This window comes from Periophthalmus magnuspinnatus, chromosome 18 (assembly GCF_009829125.3).
Source record: "Periophthalmus magnuspinnatus isolate fPerMag1 chromosome 18, fPerMag1.2.pri, whole genome shotgun sequence".
NCBI classification, from domain to species: Eukaryota; Metazoa; Chordata; class Actinopteri; order Gobiiformes; family Gobiidae; genus Periophthalmus; species Periophthalmus magnuspinnatus.
This window is the reverse complement of record NC_047143.1, coordinates 25,983,731-26,009,349: the sequence shown is the minus strand read 5'-3', so window position 1 is coordinate 26,009,349 and position 25,619 is coordinate 25,983,731. Positions and strand designations below refer to the sequence as shown.

Below are 25,619 nucleotides of genomic sequence, written 5' to 3'. Positions count from 1 at the left end.
TCCGGTGGGACCCCAAGGCGTTCCCAGGCCAGCCGAGAGACATAGTCCCTCCAGCGTGTCCTGGGTCTTCCCCGGGGCCTCCTCCCGGTGGGACATGCCCAGAACACCTCCCTAGGGAGGCGTCCAGGAGGCATCCTGAGCAGATGCCCGAGCCACCTCAGCTGGTTCCTCTCAACGTGTAGGAGCAGCGGCTCTACTCCGAGCTCCTCCCGTGTGACCGAGCTCCTCACCCTATCCCTAAGGGTGCGCCCGGCCACTCTGCGGAGGAAACCCATTTCAGCCGCTTGTATCCGCGATCTTGTCCTTTCGGTCATTACCCAAAGCTCATGACCATAGGTGAGGGTAGGAACGTAGATTGACCGGTAAATCGAGAGCTTCGCCTTCCGGCTCAGCTCCTTCTTTACCACAACGGACCGATACAGCGACCGCATCACTGCAGACGCTGCACCGATCCGCCTGTCAATCTCCCGCTCCATCCTTCCCTCACTCGTGAACAAGACCCCGAGATACTTGAACTCCTCCACTTGGGGCAGAGACTCACCACCCACCCGGAGAGAGCAAACCACCTTTTTCCGGTCGAGAACCATGGCCTCGGATTTGGAGGAGCTGATTCTCATCCCAGCCGCTTCACACTCGGCTGCAAACCGCCCCAGTGCCTGCTGCAGGTCCTGGCTCGAAGAAGCCATCAGGACAACATCATCTGCAAACAGCAGAGATGAAATCCTGTGGTTCCCAAACCAGACCCCCTCCGGCCCCTGGCTGCGCCTAGAAATTCTGTCCATAAATATAATGAACAGAACCGGTGACAAAGGGCAGCCCTGGCGGAGTCCAACATGCACCGGGAACAGGTCTGACTTACTGCCGGCAATGCGAACACAGCTCCTGCTCCGGTCATACAGGGACCGGACAGCCCTTAGCAAAGAGCCCCGGACCCCATACTCCCAGAGCACCCCCCAAAGGACACCACGAGGGACACGGTCGAATGCCTTCTCCAGATCCACAAAACACATGTGGACTGGTTGGGCATACTCCCATGAGCCCTCGAGGACCCGATGGAGAGTATAGAGCTGGTCCAGTGTTCCACGACCAGGACGAAAACCACACTGCTCCTCCTGAATCCGAGGTTCGACTATCGGTCGGATTCTCCTCTCCAGTACCCTGGAATAGACCTTACCGGGAAGGCTGAGGAGTGTGATTCCCCTGTAATTGGAACACACCCTCCGGTCCCCCTTCTTATACAGAGGGACCACCACCCCGGTCTGCCATTCCACAGGTACTGTCCCCGACCGCCACGCGATGTTGCAGAGACGTGTCAGCCAAGACAGTCCCACAACATCCAGAGACTTGAGGTACTCAGGACGGATCTCATCCACCCCCGGAGCCTTGCCACCGAGGAGCTTGCCAACCACCTCAGTGACTTCAGCCAGGGTGATGGACGAGTCCGCCTCTGGGTCCCCAGTTTCTGCTTCCTCCTCGGAAGACGTGACAGTGGGATTGAGGAGATCCTCAAAGTATTCCTTCCACCGCCCGACAACATCCCCAGTCGAAGTCAGCAGCTCTCCACCCGCACTGTAAACAGTGTTGGTGAAGCACTGCTTTCCCCTCCTGAGGCGTCGGACGGTTTGCCAGAATCTCTTTGAGGCCGTCCGATAGTCCTCCTCCATGGCCTCCCCGAACTCCTCCCAACCCCGAGTTTTTGCCTCTGTGACTGCCCGAGCCGCGGCACGCTTGGCCCGCCTGTACTCATCAGCTGCCTCAGGAGTCCCACGAGCCAACAAGGCTCGATAGGACTCCTTCTTCAGCTTGACGGCATCCCTTACTTCCGGTGTCCACCACCGGGTTCGGGGATTGCCGCCGCGACAAGCACCACAGACCTTACGACCACAGCTACGAGCAGCCGCATCGGCAATAGAGGTGGAGAACATGGCCCACTCGGAGTCCATGTCTCCAACCTCCCCCGGGATCAGGGAGAAGCTCTCCCGGAGGTGGGAGTTGAAGACCCCCCTGACAGAGGGCTCCGCCAGACGTTCCCAGCAGACCCTCACAATGCGCTTGGGCCTGCCAGGTCTGTCCGGCTTCCTCCTCCGCCAGCGGATCCAACTCACCACCAGGTGGTGATCAGTTGACAGCTCAGCCCCTCTCTTCACCCGAGTGTCCAAGACACGTGGTCGAAGGTCAGATGACACGACAACAAAGTCGATCATCGACCTCCGACCTAGAGTGTCCTGGTGCCATGTGCACCGATGGACACCCTTGTGCTCGAACATGGTGTTTGTTATGGACAAGCTGTGACTAGCACAGAAGTCCAATAACAAAACACCGCTCGGGTTCAGATCGGGGAGGCCGTTCCTCCCAATCACGCCCCTCCAAGTGTCACTGTCGTTACCCACATGGGCGTTGAAGTCCCCCAGGAGAACAACGGAGTCCCCGGTTGGTGCACTGTCTAGTACCCCTCCCAGGGACTCCAAGAAGGCCGGGTACTCTGCACTGCTGTTTGGCCCGTAGGCCGACACAACAGTGAGAGACCTGTCCCCGACCCGAAGGCGCAGGGACGCGACCCTCTCGTTCACCGGAGTGAACCCCAACACGCAGCGGCTGAGCTGTGGGGCAATGAGCAAGCCCACACCAGCTTGCCGCCGCTCCCCGCGGGCAACGCCAGAGAAATGGAGAGTCCAACCCCTCTCAAGAAGTTGGGTTCCAGAGCCCGAGCTGTGCGTGGAGGTGAGGCCGACTATATCTAGCCGGTAACGCTCAACCTCCCGCACAAGCTCAGGCTCCTTCCCCCCCAGCGAGGTGACATTCCATGTCCCCAGAGCTAGTCTCCATGTCCGGAGATCCGGTCGTCGAGGTCCCCGCCTTCGACTGCTGCCCGGATCTCTCCGCACCCGCCCCTCATGGCTCCTCCCGCAGGTGGTGGGTCCACGGGAGGACGGCCCCACGTCGTTTCTTCGGGCTGGGCCCGACCGGGCCCCGTGGGGAAAGGCCCGGCCACCAGGCGCTCGCTGCCGAGCACCCACCCCAGGCCTGGCTCCAGGGTGGGGCCCCGGTAACGCCAGTCCGGGCGACGTAACTGGCCTCGTTGTAACTCTATTCATGAGTTACAACGTTCACTTTAATAACATTGTTTTTTTATTTGTAAAATGCATAAATTTCCTTTAAATTCATACATATATTTTCTATCCTTATTTGAACTATACACATGTTTGAACAGATTGAACCATTTGATACTGAAAAAATGAAATAAAATGAAATTTAATTAAATATCAAATAAAAATATATATAATTAAATAAACATCAATTTAATAGATTTAAATTTAATAAATATCAAAATAATACATTAAAATTTAATATCACATTAAAATTAAATAAAATCAATAAATAAAAATAAATTAATTGATCAGCAACATTAACAAGACAAAAATAAAACAATTTGTCCTGTTTTTTAGTTTTTTTTCTTTATCAAAATGAAGTCAGGATTAATGATGCAATGAGCTCGTTTTGCAGGACACAGCTTTTCAAACCGGGAGGAACCGTCTGTCTCCGCCTTCACCTCCGTCTGTCTCCGCCTTCACCTCCGTCTGTCTCCGCCTTTCTTTTCATCCCTGTTTACATTTTTTTCTAGTGTCTCTTCAGTAAAAGTGTCTCTTGTCCACTGTCCTGTGTCTCTGTTCTCTCTCCTGCTCGTTGCTGCGTACGTTCTCTCTACAGTGTCGGGTTTGTGCTCGTACACGCCGTAGTATTCGCTCTGTGGTCTAGGGCCTGTGCACACTCTGACAATGAGAGCACTACTGCCACCTACAGCAGTGGACATGCAATTACACTTTATCTTGTCCTTTGGGTCATTACTAAAGCTCATGAACGTAGATATGGTCCACCGTCACATTTTTATATCACGCTTTTCCACCTTCAGGACACAGACACTGGGAGCGACTTGGGTTAAGTGTCTTGCCCAGGGACACAACAACAGCGTTCATGTGTTTGAGCTGGAATCACACCTGCAACTTTTAACTCGGTGGATCCAACCGCTCGACTAATGATGTTTACGTCGAGAGCCGGATTCGAACCGGCAACCTTCTGATCAGTAGGTCGGCTGGTGTAGAGCGTTTGTCCACTGTCTCCATGGTGACGCACCCACGACCAGAAAAGTTACAGATTAGAGCTGAGATTAGACACATCAGCTGTTTTTTTTAGTTTTTTTAGTTACATAAAAAAAATTAAAAATCAGCGACTTCATTAGATCGCGATTAAAATCCGATTAACAGCACAACCTGATCTAAAATGTCCGTTTTTATCGACACAAACGGGCCGATATTCTCTAGAAAAATCCAAACATCTCGGTGGCGTTGGCTCTTCGTTTCCGAGGCGTGAGCGCCGAAGGCATAAATAAAGCGTCTGACTCATCTCTCACCTGATGGAGAGCCTCACGAGCGTCCTCCTGGAGCTAATTACCCCTCACATCTGGAGGTGAAGACGCTCTGGTCAGCAGCTCGCAGCCTAATGTGTGTGCAGGGCGAGCGCCGTCGCCATAAATCAGGCACAGAGCAATCGCTGGACAAAATGAAGCACGCTGTAGTCCACACACAGGGGAGAAAAGACACTGTGGTCCCGGGACTCAGTGTCTTAAAGGCCCAGAGTTTGACGTTCCTCCTATTCATTTATATTAAAGGGGGCGGGGCCATGTGAGATTTCTTACCCGGGGCCCCCAAATTTGTGTAAACGGCCCTGTAAATTACATTAAAAAGCTCAAATTAAACTATTTTCTGATCTTTTCTAATGTTTTTTCCTCATCACACATGTTTAACACACAACCCTGCATATTTAGGCTGAGTAAACGCCCTGTTCCACCTCGTGATGTCATCGTGTGGTGATACATGAAGTGCTCCGCTGTGTTTTTAAACTCCACACACCTTCATTTCTAGAATCATTTGGATCATTTCAGCCCTAGATTTGCCAATGTGTACTCAATTAAAAAGTAAAATGTAGCTGTTAATTTGAAAACTACCACTTCATGACATCACAAGGTGGAACGGAGCATTTTGAGCTTTGCAAGAGTCAATTTTGTGTAATATAGGCCCTTTAAAAACCTTAAAGCAGCTCTACATTTCGCTGTTTGTTTCCCGGGCGCTGCCATATCCAAACGTATTATTTGTATTATTTGATTACGACTCTTTTTAAATTGAACACAGCGATAATTGACATCACAATCAACGTGATTCATTACGCAGCTTTAACCTGAACACTGCAGTTTGTAATGTGATCAGCTTTTTAATATAAAAGGTGCAACTCTGGAGAAATGAGAAAACGTACGGCGCCATCGGCTGATTAAAGGTCCTGTAAGACGCAAAATGGATTCTTGTGAGGTTTAAGCCGCGTTATAAAGTGTTTTCCTCATCAAAAACAGACCTGGGGGTGCGTTTTGTTTCATTCACACATGTTTGAAGATGTAGACAGACTAATAATAAAGGATTACTCCAAGCTCAAAACGCTCTGTTCCACCTTGTGATGTCATCAAGTGGTAGTTTTCAAATTAACAGCTACGTTTTACCTTTTAGTTCAGTAGAGATTGGCAATTCCAGACCTGAAACGATCCAAATGATTCTAGAAATGAAGGTGTGTGGAGTTTAAAAACACAGAGAAGCACTTCCTGTATCACCACATGATGACATCACAAGGTGGAACGGAGTGTTTTCAGTTTGATAGAAGAACTTAGCCTAAATCTGCAGAAACAAAACACAACTCCAGGTCTGTTTGTGACGAGGAAACATTAGAACAGATCAGAAAACGGCGTAATATGAGCCCTTTAAAAGTACCATTCTCTTCCTGTATCACTGTATGACATCACAAGGTGGAACAGAGCGTTTTCAGTTTGAGAGAAAAACGCAGCCTAAATGTGCAGGTGTGTTTGTGCGTTAAACATGTGAGAATGAAACAGAAAAACACAACTCCAGGTCTGTTTTTGACGAGGAAACGTTAAAACAGAGGTCAGAATAAAGTATTTGTCAGTTTTTGCCGCGTTCGACTTTAAAATGTTGTGATTAAATAGAATGAACAGATTTGTGACGTGTTTCTTGTTTTACCTGCAGAACCTGGACCAAAGTGTCTAATTTACTGCAGTGTGTTACAAAACATTATTAATAAAACATATTAACATATTAACTCTGCTTTTTCTCTTTGAAATCAGGATTTCAATGACGAGCTGAATAAATGTGATCATAATTTTAATCAAACTGTGTGAGTTCAGGAAATTAAAGGTTCACAGTTGCCGTTCTGTTTAAATACCTGGACTAAAGTACTTTACAAATAAAAAGTACATGACTAAATATATATGTGTTGTGTAGTAACAACAAACAAAAAGTAACTGCATTATAATGTGAAATAGGAACAATTTTCATTATTTTTAGTGACACAATATGATGCGATATTTTGCCTTCACTTTGACTCACACACAGAGTGGGCTATTCGTCATTTTCACTTGGGGGTTTCTTCTATCCTTGGGCGTTACATTTAGCCTTGGGGGGGTTTACTTCAGCCTCAGGGGTGACTTCAGCCTCAGGGGTGACTTCAGCCTCAGGGGTGACTTCAGCCTCAGGGGTGACTTCAGCCTCAGGGGTGACTTCAGCCTCAGGGGTGACTTCAGCCTCAGGGGTGACTTCAGCCTCAGGGGTTACTTCAGCCTTACGGTTTGCTTCAGCCCCGGGGGTTACTTCTAGTCATGGAGGTTTCTTCTTGCCTTGGACGTTACTTCAGCCTCAGAGGTTACTTCAGCCTCGTTGGGGGTTACTTCTAACATCTCAGGGGTTACTTCTAGCACCTTTGCGGTTACTTCTAGCATCTTCAGGGTTACTTATAGCACCTCGTGGGTTACTTCTAGCATCTTAGGGGTTACTTCTAGCACCTCGGGGGTTACTTCTAGCACCTCGGGGGTTACTTCTAGCATCTTAGGGGTTACTTCTAGTGCCTCGGGGGTTACTTCTAGCGCCTTGGGGGTTACTTCTAGCGCCTCGGGGGTTACTTCTAGCGCCTTGGGGGTTACTTCTAGCATCTTAGGGGTTACTTCTAGCATCTTAGGGGTTACTTCTAGCATCTTAGGGGTTACTTCTAGCGCCTCGGGGGTCACTTCTAGCATCTTAGGGGTTACTTCTAGCATCTTAGGGGTTACTTCTAGCATCTTAGGGGTTACTTCTAGTGCCTCGGGGGTTACTTCTAGCGCCTCGGGGGTTACTTCTAGCGCCTCGGGGGTTACTTCTAGCGCCTCGGGGGTCACTTCTAGCATCTTAGGGGTTACTTCTAGCATCTTAGGGGTTACTTCTAGCCTCTGGGGTTATTTCTAGCATCTTAGGGGTTACTTCTAGCATCTTAGGGGTTACTTCTAGCATCTTAGGGGTTACTTGTAGCATCTTAGGGGTTACTTCTAGTGCCTCGGGGGTTACTTCTAGTGCCTCGGGGGTTACTTGTAGCGCCTCGGGGGTTACTTCTAGCGCCTCGGGGGTTACTTCTAGCGCCTCGGGGGTTACTTCTAGCGCCTCGGGGGTCACTTCTAGCATCTTAGGGGTTACTTCTAGCATCTTAGGGGTTACTTCTAGCATCTTAGGGGTTACTTCTAGCATCTTAGGGGTTACTTCTAGCGCCTCGGGGGTCACTTCTAGCATCTTAGGGGTTACTTCTAGCATCTTAGGGGTTACTTCTAGCATCTTAGGGGTTACTTCTAGCATCTTAGGGGTTACTTCTAGCCTCTGGGGTTACTTCTAGCATCTTAGGGGTTACTTCTAGCACCTCGGGGGTTACTTCTAGCACCTCGGGGGTTACTTCTAGCATCTTAGGGGTTACTTCTAGCACCTTGGGGGTTACTTCTAGCACCTCGTGGGTTACTTCTAGCATCTTAGGGGTTACTTCTAGTTCCTCGGGGGTTACTTCTAGCACATCGGGGGTTACTTCAGCCTATACATGCTGCAGTTTTGACATCACTTCCTCTCACAGCACATTTCCTTATCAGACCCACTGTGGCTGAAGTCGACAGTAGATTTCACAGAGACTTGGAGCACATCGATTGTGGAAAAAAACAAAAACAAATTCTCTTTGTGATCTTGATCTTTATGCCTGAATCTGCCCCTCTCCATCTCTGTGATAGATTCTTTTTTTTTTGCCAGACTTTATAAGCTGCTGTGAACACTTTCCAGGGAGAATATCCAGACACTGCAAGAAACTGGAGCTAGACAAAGAATTAGACGCACAAATACGATCGTGAGATGACGATTTGAAACGGCAAATGACTGAAAACATGTCAGGAAAGAGGCAGAAACGAAGCTTCTCCATTACAGTCGCGGATTGGACGGATAAAACACGGGTTTAAGCACGTTTAAAAGTGCCAGACTTTAACTACCACACAACTCAACTAAAAAGCATCACAAAAATGCCAACTTTACTGCTCCTAAAATGGTCCAATTTATCAGCGCTGGCAACATCCCACAGTTTAGCGAAGGAATCCAGACCCAAACTAGTTAATGGGGTTAGTAATGGTGTAAAATAACTCTGCAAAAATCTGAATTATGCTTAAATCGCTGCGTTTTGGGTTTGTTTTGACACGTCTAGAAATATCAGTTTGTCAAAAGAACGAGTGATATTCATTTCTTTATGTTAAAAAAGGGAAACCAGTGAGAAAACCCAGACTTTTTCATGTGCGCTCAGTTTAAAATACAAATACAAACAAAAAAATGACGATATAAGTCCATATAAAACATTAAAAACAGGGCAGGTTTTTTTATTTTTAAACTTTTTTTGTGTGTTGTGTCGTTTTTCCCCTTTTTTAACTCTCCCATGGGCATAAAGACAAGAATTAGTTAATAATAATAATAATAAATACACATTAAAGACAAATTAATACAAAATAAATATATAGAAATAATGCAATGTAATAATAAAAATATAGTAATAATAATAGTAAATAATATAAATAAAATAAAAAGTAAAATGATAAATAATCCCGTCCAGGTTTAAATTCCTTCCGTACAATAATTGCAGATTCCATCAGCACAAATTTCATTATACACACACATTTTGTACTATATATAAAAAAGAACTGAGCGTTTTATTTTTAAACTTGTATTTTATTGTTTTAAAAAGACATAACATTGAACAATCTGTCAGCTGTTTCCATTTTTTTCAACGTTCTTCATATTTTTTCTTTTTGTGACCTTTTTTTGATGCTACAGACAATATCCTGATTAAATAAAAGTACTTTTTTCGGACGTGTACGTCAGTGGTTTGCCCAAAATCCATCGTTTTGCATGTTTTTGATCGTGTGTACGCAATTATTTTCCCCATTTCTTTGCGTAAAGTCTCCCAAAATTCTGACAGTTGATCCACAGATGGATTTTTCATCACAATAAAAATTAAAAAAGCATCACTGATCATGTTCTTCCAGCAAAAGATTCTCCAGTTTGTTGAAATAGTTGAGGTTATTTCATTTTCACAAAGGGCCACATCAGCAAAATGGTTGTTCTCAAAGGGCCAGATGTAACTAACTGTAAGATAAATGTCACTAAATGTACCCAAACTTAATGTAATTTTGTTTTTATCTTGTTAATTAACCGTTTCTATATTTATTGCATCTTCAAGTTTCAAATATCGCATATGGATTTGCATAGAGATGAAAAAATCGCAGTGTAACTCTGTATCTAATGATAAACTGACATTTTAACACAGTCATACCTTTTAATTTCCTTTGTCGCGGGCCACATAAAATGACGTGGCGGGCCGCATTTGGCCCACGGGCCTTGAGTTTGACACATGTGCTTTATACCATGTATATATAATTTTTGCACTTCTTGTTCTTATATGCATCCCAAAGTATCACAGTGATTGTATTTAATTCACTCGGGGGGTCCGGTCTGATCACTTCTCACTTGAAGGTAAATGTAGAATTCCTGATGTTCTAAATCGGGACTGTCCAAACTTTTTTTTTACTGAGGGAGGAGGACCACAGGGAGTCAAACGATGAATTTAACACCGGTTTGACAGACATTGTACCTTTAATACGACTTGGAAGATTATTTTAGGTCTGTGTCATGATGCAACGTGATGTTATTCAGGTTATAAAAGTAGAATCGCTTCAGTTTGTAGTAAAAAATATGTCCAGATCAATTGGGCCAGTTTCCCGTAGTTGGAGGAGACGGCACCAGGGGGCGACGTGAGACTGAAATGTATTTATTTAACTGTTTAATTAGCAATGTATAATGAAGGACACCAACATCTATGTAAGTCAAGGTGTTCACAAAATATGGGTCTTGGAACAATGACAGTGTGTTGTAAAATGCTCTAAAATGGCTCATCACTGAACTATATTATTTGAACTTTTTAGCGTATCGACCATCGACGTTAAATTTCCAGCACAGGACAAGATTTAATTCTGAGCTGCTGCCGAAAACATGCAGTCAAAGCTTTATTTGAACACTTTAAAACAGAGATAACTGCACAAAACATGACTACAGCTCGTTTATAGGTAAAAAAAAAAGTGCTAGGGGCAAGTTTGCAGAAAAATAAAATGACAGAATTTGGAAAAAATAATCAAAATCTTCCGTAAATATCATCCCGAGTGGTTATCAGCCATCGGTCTCAGCATCTGCCATGGAAAAAAAACCATATCGCTCCGTGTTTCTTTCTTTATTTATTTCAAGTGTAAATTTCACATCCCTATCATTCACATCCGCATTGAAAAACTCTTAAATTGCGATTGTGCCTCCAAAGTATCCAGTTTAGCTTGAAATCCTTGAAATTTATTCCGTTTTTCCGAGGCAAAACAGCCCAACGTCCTTTTCCTACATCATTTCCGGTGCGGCTCGTCTTTAGATTTAGATGGGGTCTGGTCTTTAAACTGAAAAAAAATCCTTCTCTTGTTGTGTTTTGTTGCGTTCGGGGCTGCACGTTTACGCGAGCTTTCATAAACGCCGGGTTCAGAGACGTTGATCATTGTCCTCAGAAACCCTCCAGTATCGATTCAGTCTGGTGAAACATTGAGACACGTTTGAATCAGCGGCGCTCCGGTCTGTGGAGAGAAATTAGTCCCATTTATGGCATCTGGAGCTCCCCACTGCCTCGCACCGTGGAGACTCATTAAAAAGGATCTCTCATGCCCAAACACACAACTACTTCAGAAATACACACATTTGGGCTGTCGTTTTTACACCATATGCACATCCTTGTATTGGAAACGTTTATTAGGGGCATTAGACGCACGGGTCCTTTGGGATTCTATAACGTTAATGCGATAAACGGTATATTTCACGTTATATTTTACGACTGCCGATGACTTTTTTGTGTTTTTAGGTAGAGTCCGGACGCTTAAATCCTCAGTCGAGATGATGTTTTTTGCCAGGAAAGCTCCACGAAACGGTTTAAAACTTGGCAATTTCCCTGGAGACGAGCGAGCGACCCCCAAAACCGAGTAAATAAAAACGTCCAGCTTTGGAATTCATGAAAGATGGGAGCTGTAATGCCATACTGCGGGACATTCCAGTGCACATTTAAAGAAATACAGGTGTACGACTACTACATCCTGTACGAGCCGTTTGGAATTAAATAGGAAACTATTACATAAACACATTTTCTTTCAAAGTTGTAGTGCGTCGACTCAAGTTTTTTTTTCTCCTTTTTTTTTACTGTTTATTTACAATCTCTGACACTCGTGGATCGTTCGGTTATAATTTGGACGTTTTAAATCACAATATTCATCTAAAACGACTTAATAAAAGAAACAAATCCGCTGACGTGTCCAACGGGAGCTGACGGCGCCCCCTATGGACAGATCCACGTCGCACTAGAGCAGCAGGTTTTTAAAAATTTGTACCAAAATGACGACGCGACGCTGCAGAATCCTACGAGTATCACCGTTAATAAAAATGATAATAAAACTAAAGAACGAAGTGCGTACGTCACAGTGGAGGTGAAAACGGGAAGATCGGCAAAATGGCGTCTTGAAAATAATCCAATCCACTTTATTTATACGTCACATTTCACAAACGAAGATTCCAAAGTGCTGCACAAAAACATTATAAATAAAAACAACTAATTCAGTAAATCAACATTTGAACTAGAATCAAATCACAAAAATAAAATAATAAATATGTAAATAAAAGCAATAAAACCAAATAAAATAAGCAAATAAAATCAAAAGGAACAAATCAATAAAAGACAGAGGATCATTCGACTCACGCAGAGTTAAAAGCCACAGAGTAAAAGTGGATCTAAGACGAGACTTAAACTCTCCACAGGGGGCGCTGTTTTGACGTGACGAGGCAGAACATTCCAGAGCTTTGGACCAGACACAGAAAAGGCTCCGTCTCCTCTGGTTTTAAGTCTCGTCTTAGGCCCCTCGAGCTGGAGCTGGACCTCGGACCTCAGTGTGAGCCGGAGTGTAAATTTGGATGAGGTCTGAGATGTGATCAGGGGCCGGTCCATTCAAAGCTTTAAAAACAAACAATAAAATCTTAAAATCAATTCTAAAATGAAAAGCAAGAATTGGAGCGATGTGTTCATGTTTTTTATTTCCTGTTAAAAGTCGGGCAGCGGCGTTTTGGACGAACTGTAAGCGATAAATGAGCGTATTAAAGATTATTCAAACAGGCACAATCCAAAAACATCTTTAGAGGGTGAGGAACAAATGCACTATACTGATCTATAACTCTGTCCTAAGACCCAAAACAAACAGGAACAAAGAGAACAATAGGCCACCAGTACAGGTTGAATAGGGTCATTAAGGCTAAATCTGGAGACAATGGCTGTTTCAGTGTCGTTAGCTCCTCCCTTCAAAACAGAAATAAGTCGGTGTCCAGGAGTAAACTGACCACAACTGAAGAAGACACTTGGACGAGCAGAGACACGTCTTCACTCCTGCAACGTTTGGTCCAGTTGACAGATTTAAACTTAATCTTTTTACGACTATACGATGGTTAAAAGCTCTGAAAAGTCCATTTTGTTCATTTCAAAACATTTAAAATATTACTCCAAGCGTACCCAAAGTCCGGCCCGGGGGCCAATTGCGGCCCGTGTACAAATGTCCACTGGCCCACAGCCTCAGGAATAAAAATAATTGTGTGGCCTGTTGCACTGTTGACCAATGTAAAATACACATTTAGATCCAGGCCGTGCTCCGAGGTCGCGCTCTCACTGACTTTTAACAGCAATTGGATAAAGACGACAAATTTGAACATTTGCTAAGAAAATGCTGAGTTTGTTTAGTTCTCGATTATGAACTTTAACAAGAACCGAGCGAGGACAAAACTGACTCACCTGTGACGTTTTGTGCGTCCAAACCACCGTCTTTGAGCCAGACCAGGCCCATTTACTACAGTTTCAGTCCAGTCATTTTTTTGGTGAATAAATGTGAAAATCGCAGTGAATTAATTTTGTGATAATCAAAACCACAGATTAAACGTTTCACTTTTTCATATTTATAATCTGTGTATAACTCATTTTGCTTTTGAAAGGTGAAAGCCAGTTGCAATAAAACGTAAAAAAATAATTAAACAGTTCATGTGCGTTTAATATTAATGGTTCAAAGAAAGATCAGGGTGAGTTTGGACACCCCTGTATTACTCGTACTCCAGCCTGAAATATCCACTCTGTACCATTATTTAAAGTGTATTTTCTGTATTTGTCTTATCCTCGGGAGCCGCGCAAAAACTGTCCGTTCTATCTTTTGTGTAGAAATTGAGTCTGTACGAAATGAAACAATGTTATGATTAATATTTAAATAATGACCCTGAATAAAGTCCGTGTCTCCTATAAACGCACAAACGCACACACACACACACTCGACTACTACGCTCCAGCACACATCATTTAGACGACATGTGTATACGTTTACTCGCGCTCACGTCGGCGTAAAGTAAATTGCTAATTTTCAGCCCGAGTCGACTTGCTCTTAACCTTCTCCCGGCGCGACCACATCGATCACCGAATGTCGCACGAGTAAACGCGGCATCGGTCTAAAAAAAAACACCGTATAATGAACTATGGCGTGAACAAGGACGTGCTGCTGCTGGAAAACTCGAAAGCAGATGTAGGTTGAGGGAAAAATGGTCCGTCAAGGAGAAATACTCGTACTACCGCGTCTGTAAATGTGCGAGCGTCACCTGCTGCTGCTAACGAGCCGCTACCAACGCGTCAGATATCGGGATTTGATGTGTTTTGTAAAAGTAACGCCGCCAGATCTGTGCTAAAAAATGGACTTTTCAGAGGTTTTTGCCACGTTATAATAAGATAACGTCTGCCTTTATTAGTCCCACAGTGGGGAAATTCCAGTGTTGCGCCGCACAGTTAAAGACCAGAAGGAAAATGGTACATGCAATAAAACATTTAAAAAAATAAACTAAAAATACTCTAATGTACCATCTCTGTATACTCACACTGTAGTTCTTTCCTTCTCGTTGACCTTCTCAAGTTCTTTTTGGACTCGTTCATGTCTGATAAATCTTTAATCGCTTATTTTCAAGACGCCATTTTGTTGATCAGTCTATTTTCGCCGCTCCTGGTTTACGCCCACTGCACTAAACTCACCTTACTTTTCTCCAGTTTTATTTTCTTAAGTGATACTCGTAGGATTGGGCAGTGTTGTGTGTTCACGTCGGTACAAATGAAAAAAATAAAATAAAATCTACTGTTATCCAAAGGAGCGGCCAACGGCGACCGTTAGCAGATTTGTTTCTTTGATTAAGTCGTTTAGGATGAATATTGTGATTTAAAATGAGCAGATTATAAACTATTACACCCGTGGATCATTGTTTTCGCTTTAGAGACACAAAACATCGTCTTCAACAGATGGATTTAGTTTAACTCCTAATAAATATATTTATTAAACCGCTGATTTTTACCTGAAGTTTTGGCAAAAAAATAAGTGACTGATCTGAGTCTGAATACTGCACTCTGGTAAATTACATTTATAAAGGAAGTATAAGAGTATTGGTGGTAGTTGCAGTAGTTGTTGTTGTTGTTCTAACGGTCGCAGTAGTAGTAGTTGTAGTAGCGGTCGAAGTAGTAGTAGTTGTAGTAGCTGTTGTAGTAGTTGTTCTAGTGGTCGTAGTTGTAGTAGCGGTCACAGTAGTTGTTGTAGTGGGCACAGTAGTAGTAGTTGTTGTAGTAGCAGTCGCAGTAGTTGTAGCTGTTGTAGTAGTTGTTGTAGTGGTCACAGTTGTAGTAGTAGTAGCAGTCGCAGTAGTAGTTGTAGTAGCGGTCGCAGTAGTAGTTGTAGCTGTTGTAGTAGCGGTTGCAGTAGTTGTTGTAGTGGTCACAGTAGTAGTGTAGTAGTAGTAGCAGCAGCAGTCGCAGTAGTAGTTGTTGTAGTTGTTCTAGTGGTCACAGTTGTAGTTGTAGTAGTAGTAGTAGTAGTAGTAGTCGCAGTAGTAGTAGTAGTTGCAGTAGTAGTCGTGGTCACAGTTGCAGTAGTAGTAGTAGTAGTAGTTTTAGTCGTCGTCTCCACACAAACTTTTCTGTTTCCGCTGTGTCATTGAAGTGTCGGCCATTTTGAGCGGCTCTTGTTTTATGTTTTGATCCGGGGCTTTGGGTTTGTCCAGGCGATGGGTCCCAGAGTCGCCCTAAACCCTGTCGTCCTTTTAACGCCCTCTGTCCTGTGGAGCCTCCCCCCGCTGCTCACCAAACTGTGCTTAAATGAACCAGTCACTGATTAATGTGGGCCGGAGCGGGCCGGAATGGGCCTTTGAATCCAATTTGCCACAGACCGATGGACGAGAGGGCCGCGCTGATACTATTCTAGTCTAACTTTCACAATAGACTTTCAAGTGTTTGTGAAGAGAACACCTGCGTTACAATCTCTGCTACGCCGCCATATGTTAGCGCTAATGCATTTTCAACGCCGGAGTCAGCGTCGGCCTCCAAATATCACAAAATACGGCGAATCGGGGCTGTTTTTGGTGCTTGAAAATCGCGAGTAACAACCGGAGTTTTGTTTATTTGTCAGGGACCGTGTACAAATGATTATTCTGAACAAATCATCTTTTCTTTTGTAAGATTAAGAACAGCACAAAAGCACAATACAAACTAATCAAAACATAAATAATGACAAAATGAACACGAAGAAGCAGAATAAAACCCTTTTCAGTCGTTTGCGCAGATGAACACAACAGTTTGGAGCCTGGATTTAAACATTGTCACTTTACCTACTGTTACTTTATCTGTGCAGGTAAATACACATAAAAATACACATAAAAATACACATTTCATCACGATGACGCTATAAAACCAGCAGTTTATTAACATTAGCAATAGAACACACAGTCCAAACAAATATTAAAGATCATTATGTGCACGTTTTACTTTGAAACAGAACACACTTGATGATATAAAACGTGCTTTTTCAAATTTCTAGTAAATTATTCAGATGTACAGACGGTTTCAGACGGTCTGGAGCTGATTCCTTTTGTCTGTCCGAGTTTTTTTGTGTGTGGAAATGTTCCTTTTGCGCTCACAGAGGACCGAGTGGATCAGGGAGCTTTACATTTCTTATATTTCTTGTTTTATTATCGCCGTAGCGTTCCCGTCTGTATCGAGTATGAAATGTTTTATTTAGTAACCGAGCTGAGTTTGAACATTTTACTAACGCGTCAACAAGATTTTAAATTTGTTTGCGAAACTCGAAACTGAGAATGTGGTGTTCAAATTAACACCTGGAGGATTAGTACAAACACGGAATGTATAAAGAAGTGGACTGAGCGAGTGCGACGGCGCCCACGGAGTTTACGACCGGGAGTATCGTAGCAACCAAAGAGCCAATCAGGAGCGAGGCTGTTTGAGGGTAACGCCCTTTCCCGCCCGCACCAATGGTTTAACAGGGAGCGGGCCCTTAGCGACGGTGTCAATCAAACCCGTTGCTAACGCTAACTGAAATGACCTCGGGGAAAAGAAGGCGCCGTTATTAATGTTCATATCTTGATTTCCAGATAAAATTGTGAACAAATAAACTCCAGGATCACGTAAAGGGTTAAAACGAACATTTAAGACCAAAATGAAGCCTGTCGAGGGGCTATGGATGAAAACTAACTAGCTTTGTAGCAAAAATTCGGCATATTTACATCTGTTTTCTACTGATGTTCATTACTTTGCCTTGTCCCTATCAAATAAATAAATAAATTAATAAATATATTTTCTTTCTTTCTTCGTTATTTGTCAGGGACCATGTACAAAATAATTAATCGTACAAAAGAAGAGATGATTTGTACCAGATTTAGCTGCTGCTACTTTCCATCCGCAGTCCCATAGCAACCACTTAGCAACGCTGTCAATCAAACCTGTTGCTAACGCTACCGAGAGTGACCTCAGGGAAAGGCGCCGGATTTGTCTGTTATTAATGTTTATATTTTGATTTACAGACACAATAGTGAAATAAAAACCCCAGGATCATGTAGAGGGTTAATACGAACATTTAAGACCAAAATGACGAGTCTGAAGCAGCAGAGACAGAGACATAGAAAAATAAAATAAATTCAAAATAACAAAAAAAAAATCAAATAAAAAATTACTCAAAATAACTAATAATAATAATAAAATAAAATAAAGGAAAAACCTCAAAACAAAAAAAAAATTACTCAAAATAACTTAAAAAAAAAAAAAAAAAATAGACAATTAAATAAACTCAAAATAAAAACTCCAGGATCATGTAGAGGATTAATATGAACATTTAAGACCAAAATGAGTCTGAAGCAGCAGAGACAGAGAGAGGACAAAAAAACAAAAAAATAAATTCAAAATAACAAAAAAAGAAAAAAAATTTACTCAAAATAATAATAAAATAAAATAAAGGAAAAACCTCAAAACAAAACAAAAAAAAAGAACTCAAAATAACTTAAAAAAAAAAAAAAGACAATTAAATAAACTCAAAATAAAAACCCCAGGATCATGTAGAGGGTTAATACGAACATTTAAGACCAAAATGGAGACAGTTTTTCAATGTAAAGTGAATTGGAGCGAGAGTCGATGGAGCCGGATATGCGCCTATGATCACTTCCTGTTTGGAACGTGACGGCTAGCAGGTTAGCTCTGTCCTTTTAAATATAACACCTGGGTTTGCTACTTGATTTGGCTCATTTCCAGTAACATTCAGACAAAGCCACACTGCGCTTCTTTAACTGTTTCCTGTTTTTAAAAATCCTTTTCCAAAGTTCGGGATGAAAAATCTTGTTGTTTTTCTGTCCTTTTTCTAAACCTGTGACTTGCAAAATGAAGTGAGCCGTTTTAGGTAAAGTTGTTATTTGCCAATGTCTCTAATTTTGTTTTTCTTTTTCCTCTTCCAGTATTTTGTTCATTTTGTAACGTGGCAGGTGAGGCTTGATTAAAACAATCAGTGATGATCTGGGAAACTAAAAGGAGCCGCGTGATTGGGTAAATCGTGGGAGCGTTTTTGGTGCCAATCAGAGCTCATTGCCATAATCAACGGTTGAATTTGTTTAAGCGTTTTTTGTTTTTTTATCGCGTAAACTTCTCATGTGATTCACTTAAAGGGCTCGTTTTACACTATTTTCTGATATTTTATAATGTTTCCTCGTCAAAAAAAGACCCGCAGTTGTGTTTTTTGTTTCATTCACACATGTTTAACGCACAAACCCTGCAGATTTAAGCGGAGTTCTTCTCTCAAACTGAAAAAAAAACACTCCATTCCACCTTGTGATGTCATGTGGTGATACAGGAAGTGCCCCGCTGTGGTTTTATAAAGTGAAGTACTCTATATACACAGGGGAGTCGACAGGTGGGACAAAAGGGGCTGTTGTCCTGGGCCCGAGGACAGTTTCTTACTATGCATTTATATTGGAGGGGGGCCCCATGTGAGATTTATTCCCCCGGGCCCCCAAAATTAGTTTAGACGGCCCTGTAAATATAAATAGTTGGATTAAAAGGCCCATTTTACATTATTTTCCAGGCTGTTTTTAATGTTTCCTCATCACAAACAGACCCGAAGTTGTGTTTTCTTTCATTCACACACGTTTAACACACGAAAAAACGCCCTGTTCCACCTCGTGATGTCATCGAGTGGCGATACAGGAAGTGCTCCACTCCACACACTTTCATTTCTGGGAATCATTTGGATCATTTCCGCTACTGGAATTTCCATTTTTCCTCTACTGAACTAAAGGTAAAAAGGAGCTGTTAACTTCAAAACTACCACTTGATGACATCACAAGGTGGAACGGTGCATTTTGAGCTTTGGGGATGATACAGACGAATAATAAAAAGTTGCGCAAACGTGTGAATGAAACAAAACACAACTCCAGGTCTGTTTTTTTGCGGCGATAACGGCATTATAACATGTCTTACAGCTCACGATAATCCATTTTGTGTACTCTTCGACCTTTAACCTTTAACCTCGTTCTCTGCACTGTTCGCCTGTAGGTTATAAGCCGTGTTTGGGAGTTTGAGTGCGTCGTGAAGTTGTTGTTTGCCGCCTCCTTTGCTGCACTGTATAGATTGATGAGAAACAGAGTGTGCGTTATCACATTCCGGTGTTGGGATTTACGTTGGGGGTAGGAATCTTGAGATGCAGTAATGATTATACCACAGAGAATTAATTTACTCGACGCAGTAACACTCGTCTTTTATGTGGTTAAACAGAACATATCTATGAACTGAACAAACGCGCTGTATTTTATCTGCTGAAAATAATGAATGGACGTCGTCGCTTTGAGGGCTGAGCGAAAACACGGCTCTGCGCTAATTAAAACGTGGTTATTTTATCGCAAAGTCGGGAGGATTTGGCTGCGTTTGAAGTTGTAGTAGGACAAGGTGAACGCGCAGTAACGAGAAGGTTGTGGGGTCAAATCTCAGGGCGCTACGCAGCTTTTCCGGTGGAGGGTTTGACTCCGAGGAGATGGTTTGTTTCAAAGTCCAGCGTTCGGTTTATCCAGCTCCATGGAGACGAGCGATAGCGTTTCAAGTTGGAGGTCAGATCTGTTGAGAGGCGAGCCCGTTCTCAGTAAAAATCCACACTGTTCTGTATCTTTATTAAGCAATAAAACACCAAAGTTTAATGCCCTATTGACGAACATTCTAGGAGTGAATGAATGTGAGAGAATGTTTTGTCTAAAGTTTGCTGTTTGTGGTACTGTTGTTGTTCTAAAGTTGGCGGCCTGGTCCTGGTTTAGTCCTCATTAAGCTCTGGTTTAGTCCTGGTCTAGTTCTGGTCTAGTCCTGGTTCAGTCCTGGTGTAGTCCTGTTTTAATCCTGGTTCAGTCCTGGTTCAGTCCTGGTTCAGTCCTGGCTTAGTCCTGGCTTAGTCCTGGTTCAGTCCCGGTTCAGTCCTGATTTAGTCCTCATTAAGCTCTGGTTTAGTCCTGGTCTAGTTCTGGTTTAGTTCTTAGTTTAGTCCTGGTTCAGTCCTGGTGTAGTCCTGTTTTAATCCTGGTTCAGTCCTGGTTCAGTCCTGTTTTAGTCCTGGTTCAGTCCTGGTTTAGTCCTGGTTTAGTCCTGGTTTAGTCCTGGTTTAGTCCTGGTTTAGTCCTGGCTTAGTCCTGGCTTAGTCCTGGTTTAGTCCTGGTTAAGTCCTGGTTCAGTCCCGGTTCAGTCCCGGTTCAGTCCCGGTTCAGTCCCGTTTTAGTCCTGGTTCAGTCCTGGTTCAGTCCTGGTTTAGTCCTGGTTTAGTCCTCGAGGTTTCTCCTCTTCTCACTTGTTTGTTTTTTAGTTTTTTCTTACTGAGAGCGAGGGTTTGAGGACAGGGGGCGCTGTGGGACAGTGCGTCCTGCAGGAGGAGGGTCTCAGTACAGGGGGCGCTGTGGGACAGTGCGTCCTGCAGGAGGAGGGTCTCAGTACAGGGGGCGCTGTGGGACATTTCTCAGTTTGCTTGTTTTCTCTTTGAGTTAAATCAGTTCATGTTCAGCCCAAAGAGGCGACGGCTGCTGTAATTTCGGTCTTTAAAAAAAAAAAAACTGAATTGATTTAAATCTCTTGAGTCGAGGCGCTAAATGGGACCGAGGTTACACTTTTCACCTTTTCCAGCCGCCAGGACAAACAGATTAATGGAGCCTGTTGTAACGACGCAGAGATTTACGCTTTAAATTATGTTTGGATAACGAAACATGCGTCGTATCTCATCCCTCTTCTGTCCTTTTTCTTTTTCCGTGTCGACTGCTGTAAAATGTCAGAGTAAATAAATCACAGATATCACGTTAACGTTAAGCCTCGTGGTAATCGTCCGGCGTCTCTGAAGGACCGCGGCAGTTGTCATGGTGACGGTTGTGCAGAAAGACAGTGCTGAAAAAGCGTTTTATAATGACGAGTTTGTAATGGTCAGCTTTTGATTAATGAGCTCATTATGGCATTACAAGAAACTGATAAAAAAAAGAGTCTCTTTAAATCCTGAAGGCTATTCCTCTGTGTAATTCCGGCTGCATTAAGAGCGGACGTGACGAGTCGGAGAGAAGACGGGAGTGTGAGGTTTCAGTGTAGAGTTACTAATCGACACTTGTGTATATGTTGCGTTGCCAAGAGTGAGTGTGATATAAGTACACAAGGAGAGTGTGAGGTTTGACAAGGAAAGTGAGAGAGTTTACAGTTTGGAAGGAAAAATAAACCGGAAGATCAAAAATAGGACCATTTTTGATGAGGTTTGGATTTACAGATTTGTCACATTATTGTTGGAATGAGTTTTTTTGTTTAATTTTTGTTTAATACATCAGTTTTTTCCCCCTGTTATCCGGGGTTGGGTCGGGGGGGCATCTGTCTAAGCAGACTTCCCTCGTCCCAGATTTCCCTCATCTCAGACTTCCCTCATCCTGGACTTCCCTCATCCCAGATTTCCTCATCCCAGACTTCCCTCATCCCGGACTTCCCTCATCCCGGACTTCCCTCATCCCGGACTTCCCTCATCCCGGACTTCCCTCATCCCGGACTTCCCTCATCCCGGACTTCCCTCATCCCGGACTTCCCTCATCCCGGACTTCCCTCATCCCGGACTTCCCTCATCCCGGACTTCCCTCATCCCGGTCTTCCCTCATCCCGGACTTCCCTCATCCCGGACTTCCCTCATCCCGGACTTCCCTCATCCCAGATTTCCCTCATCTCAGACTTCCCTCATCCTGGACTTCCCTCATCCCAGATTTCCTCATCCCGGACTTCCCTCATCCCGGACTTCCCTCATCCCGGACTTCCCTCATCCCGGACTTCCCTCATCCCGGACTTCCCTCATCCCGGACTTCCCTCATCCCGGACTTCCCTCATCCCGGACTTCCCTCATCCCGGACTTCCCTCATCCCGGACTTCCCTCATCCTGGACTTCCCTCATCCTGGACTTTCTTCATCCCAGACTACCTTCATCCTAGACTTCCCTCATCCTAGACTTCCCTCATTCCAGATTTCCTCATCCTAGACTCCCATCATCCCTGTCTTTCTTCATTCCAGACTTCCCTCATCCCAGACACTTCCTCCAGCTCCTCCATTTTGGTTAATATTTTTCACAAATTGACATAATTTACATCATATAAACACATTTTCTAACCAAAAGAAGGAATCGGCTGAAGCAGAACTTTAATCCAGAACTTTAATCCAGCCTGTCCTATTAAATTAAAACGTGTTTACAGTGACACATTTATGAGTAAAACACTTTGTGCGTGACAAAAGTGCAGCTGTGATTTCACGTGACGCTGGGGATCAGATCATTTCATGTTTGAGATTTTTTTTTAAAGGGGAAAAATGTCCATGTTTTTCACAGTGTCATGTTTATACTGGAGTACATGTGTGAGCAGAAGTATGTACAGTATTCACTTGTGTACTTCTATGTAGTAAGATGCTTGAGTGTGTAACTGTACGTGTGTGTTTGTGTGTGTGTGTGTGTGTGTGTGTGTGTGTGTGTGCCTTTATATAACGTGGACCATTGGGAAAAATAAAGTTGAATTGATTGATAAATGTCCAGCTGAGTGATGCGATACTGAACATTTTGACGGATCAGATATCGGTTCTGTTTATCGATTCAGTCTATATCTTTCAGTCGATACAGGATCAGTCGATATTGTCCGTTCGATATCTCACTTCCGTCTTTAAACTCGTGCGATGAGACGATTTCCTGGACGACCTCGGGCCAAATCACACTCATTTTGACCGTTTTAAAGGAAGCACATTTTATTTTCCGTCATATCGGTTGATATCGAGGATCGGCCGACACATAAAGCCAAAGTATCGACATAAAGTATCGGAAAAAGTATCGGAACATAAAAGCTGGATCCCTCTTTAAGCTGCTGGGCTTGAATAAATCCACCATTTTATTTAACTTTTTAATAGTAAGAAAAAAAAAAAGATGTTCTGCAGTTTTTGTTTCATCTACATATTCATGAGTTTTAAGCTTTCTGTCCGGTATAAGAACTTTTTCCCATTCGAAAGATATAAGGCTTATAATATTTTGTTTTAAATTGATAATTGCCATGGCAACAGTCCTTTTTTTTCTTTTTTTTTTTCTTTTTTTTTTTTTACTCACCCTGAAACTGTGTCAAAACGTCTCCTCTGTGCTATAAAAATGCTAATTCTAAACGATTCATGAGCTACAGAGTCGTGGCCAATCGGGACTGTTGCCGTAGCGATTTGACACACACAAAAAAACTTGTGGATTACAGCTTTTCCGTTGTACGCCGCCATTTTGAGGACTGTTGACCATTCCGAAACTACAATATTTGATTTTGAATTATTAATTGCTGTGTCAACGCTCCAAACTTTTTCATCATCTTTCCGGACGACGTGGATTTAACTTGTGAGCGGGTCGAAAGTCCTCAAAATGGCGGCGTTTGAAGTTGTCGAACGGGTTTTAACGCAGCGCTGTAACTGTTTTTGTTGTGCTTTTGCAGGTCGGCTATGAGAACGCGGGCACCGTGGAGTTTTTGGTGGACAAACACGACAACCATTACTTCATCGAGGTGAACTCCAGGCTGCAGGTGGAGCACACGGTAACCGAAGAAATCACAGAGTAAGGCTTTTTTTTAATCAGTTGGGTTTTTTTTTTATTGACAAAAGTGAGATTTTTGTGTGAGAAAAGTTCAGTTTTACTTCACGTTTGCGCACTGTGGATGAGTTCAAACAGTATCCGAACCAGGGCCGTTGGCAGAAATTTGGGGGCCCGGGGCAAGACGCCTCACATGGGCCCCCCCTGTAATATAAATGAATGGGAAGAGGGTCTAATCTGGGCCCCTAAGACTCTGGAACACGGGACCACAGACCTCTTTGTCCTCCTGTTGACTCATTTGATCCTAACTTCTACTCAAAAGTCCCAGGCCCGTTGACAGAAATTTGGGGGCCCGGGCCAAGAAGTCTCATATGGGCCCCCCTGTAAAATAAATTAATAACATAATGGTCTAATTCTGGGCCCCTAAGACCCTGGAACCCGCGACCACAGACCTCTTTGTCCTCATGTTGACTCATTTGATCCTAACTTCTACTCAAAGGACCCAGGCCCGTTGACAGAAATTTGGAGGCCCGAGGTAAAAAACCACACACGGGCCCCTCTGTGATAGAAATGATTAACATGAGGGTCTGATTCTCGGCCCCTAAGACTCTAGGGGCCCGGGACAACAGACCATTTTATCCTCCTGTGTCGACTCATTTGTTCACCTTCAATTCCACATTTTTACATCAGTTTTTTTTTTTCAAGATTTTGTCATTTGCAGAAAAAACAACAAAATTACGTTTAAGCATCAAACTTTTCATAGTTTTGATTATTTGGTGGAAGAAGTACTACGTTTTGTTACTTGATTAAAAGTATAGATACTTAAGTCAAATCAAAGTAAAAACATGAAAAAAAAAAAGTAAAAGTATTAAAGTACTCATTTAAAAACGTACTTGGAGTAAAAAGTAGAAGTATTTCATGCAGATTTTGAGATTTAGTACAACTTCAGATGTAAACGACAACACAAATACTTTTACTTTTCAGTCCTGTTCAACAATGTAGTGGAGTAGAAAGTACAGATAACTGCTCTGAAGTGTAGTGTAGTAAAAGTAAAAACTATCACTTTCAGAATGAAGTACAGATACCTACATTTTTTTGTTTTTTTGTTACATAAGTGCAGTACTTCACTATTTGTACTTCGTTAGGCTCCACCAACGGTTTTGATGTAAAGTTCAACCCCAAAGAAGCAAACGCAGCACCGGTCTGGAGTTTCACACGAGCTACTCCTCCATCGTGGTACTCCTCCATCGTGGTACTCCTCACCACCAACACGGATCAGAAATGGAGTACGCTAGCCCCGCGCGCCACTTTAGCTGCTCACTTTAACAGCACGGAACAAAATGTGTGTCTGTAAAACTCTTTATAAATCCAGTTTGACAGTTGAATGAGTTTTCCGAGCGCGTTAAATATTGATAATTTTACATTTTCTTCAGCTACTACTACTACTACTACTACTACTACTACTACTACTACTACTACTACTACTACTGTACGTCTTTAAGCTTCTGACGCCCAAGAAGTGAGATTAGATTGCGTACTTTATTATTTATTACATCTTGATGACATATTTGAACCGGTTTTAAAATGGTTACGGTGGATTAAAGCGCACACACACACATACACACACACATATATATAACGACAGTAGTCTCGGTCACGGTGGGATAAGGTCGAGCGCTAACGTCGCAGACTGTGGGGC

The 25,619-nt window shown here is 43.2% G+C and overlaps 1 protein-coding gene across 1 annotated transcript in view; it reads left to right on the top strand.

The window, feature by feature from the left end:
• Positions 1–25,619, top strand: part of LOC117385935 (pyruvate carboxylase, mitochondrial-like) — a 683,990-nt gene that overhangs the window by 88,713 nt on the left and 569,658 nt on the right. The window contains exon 10 of the mRNA XM_033983216.2: positions 23,826–23,944. Within this exon, the coding sequence (XP_033839107.1) occupies positions 23,826–23,944 (119 nt within the window). The remainder of the gene's footprint in view (positions 1–23,825; positions 23,945–25,619) is intronic.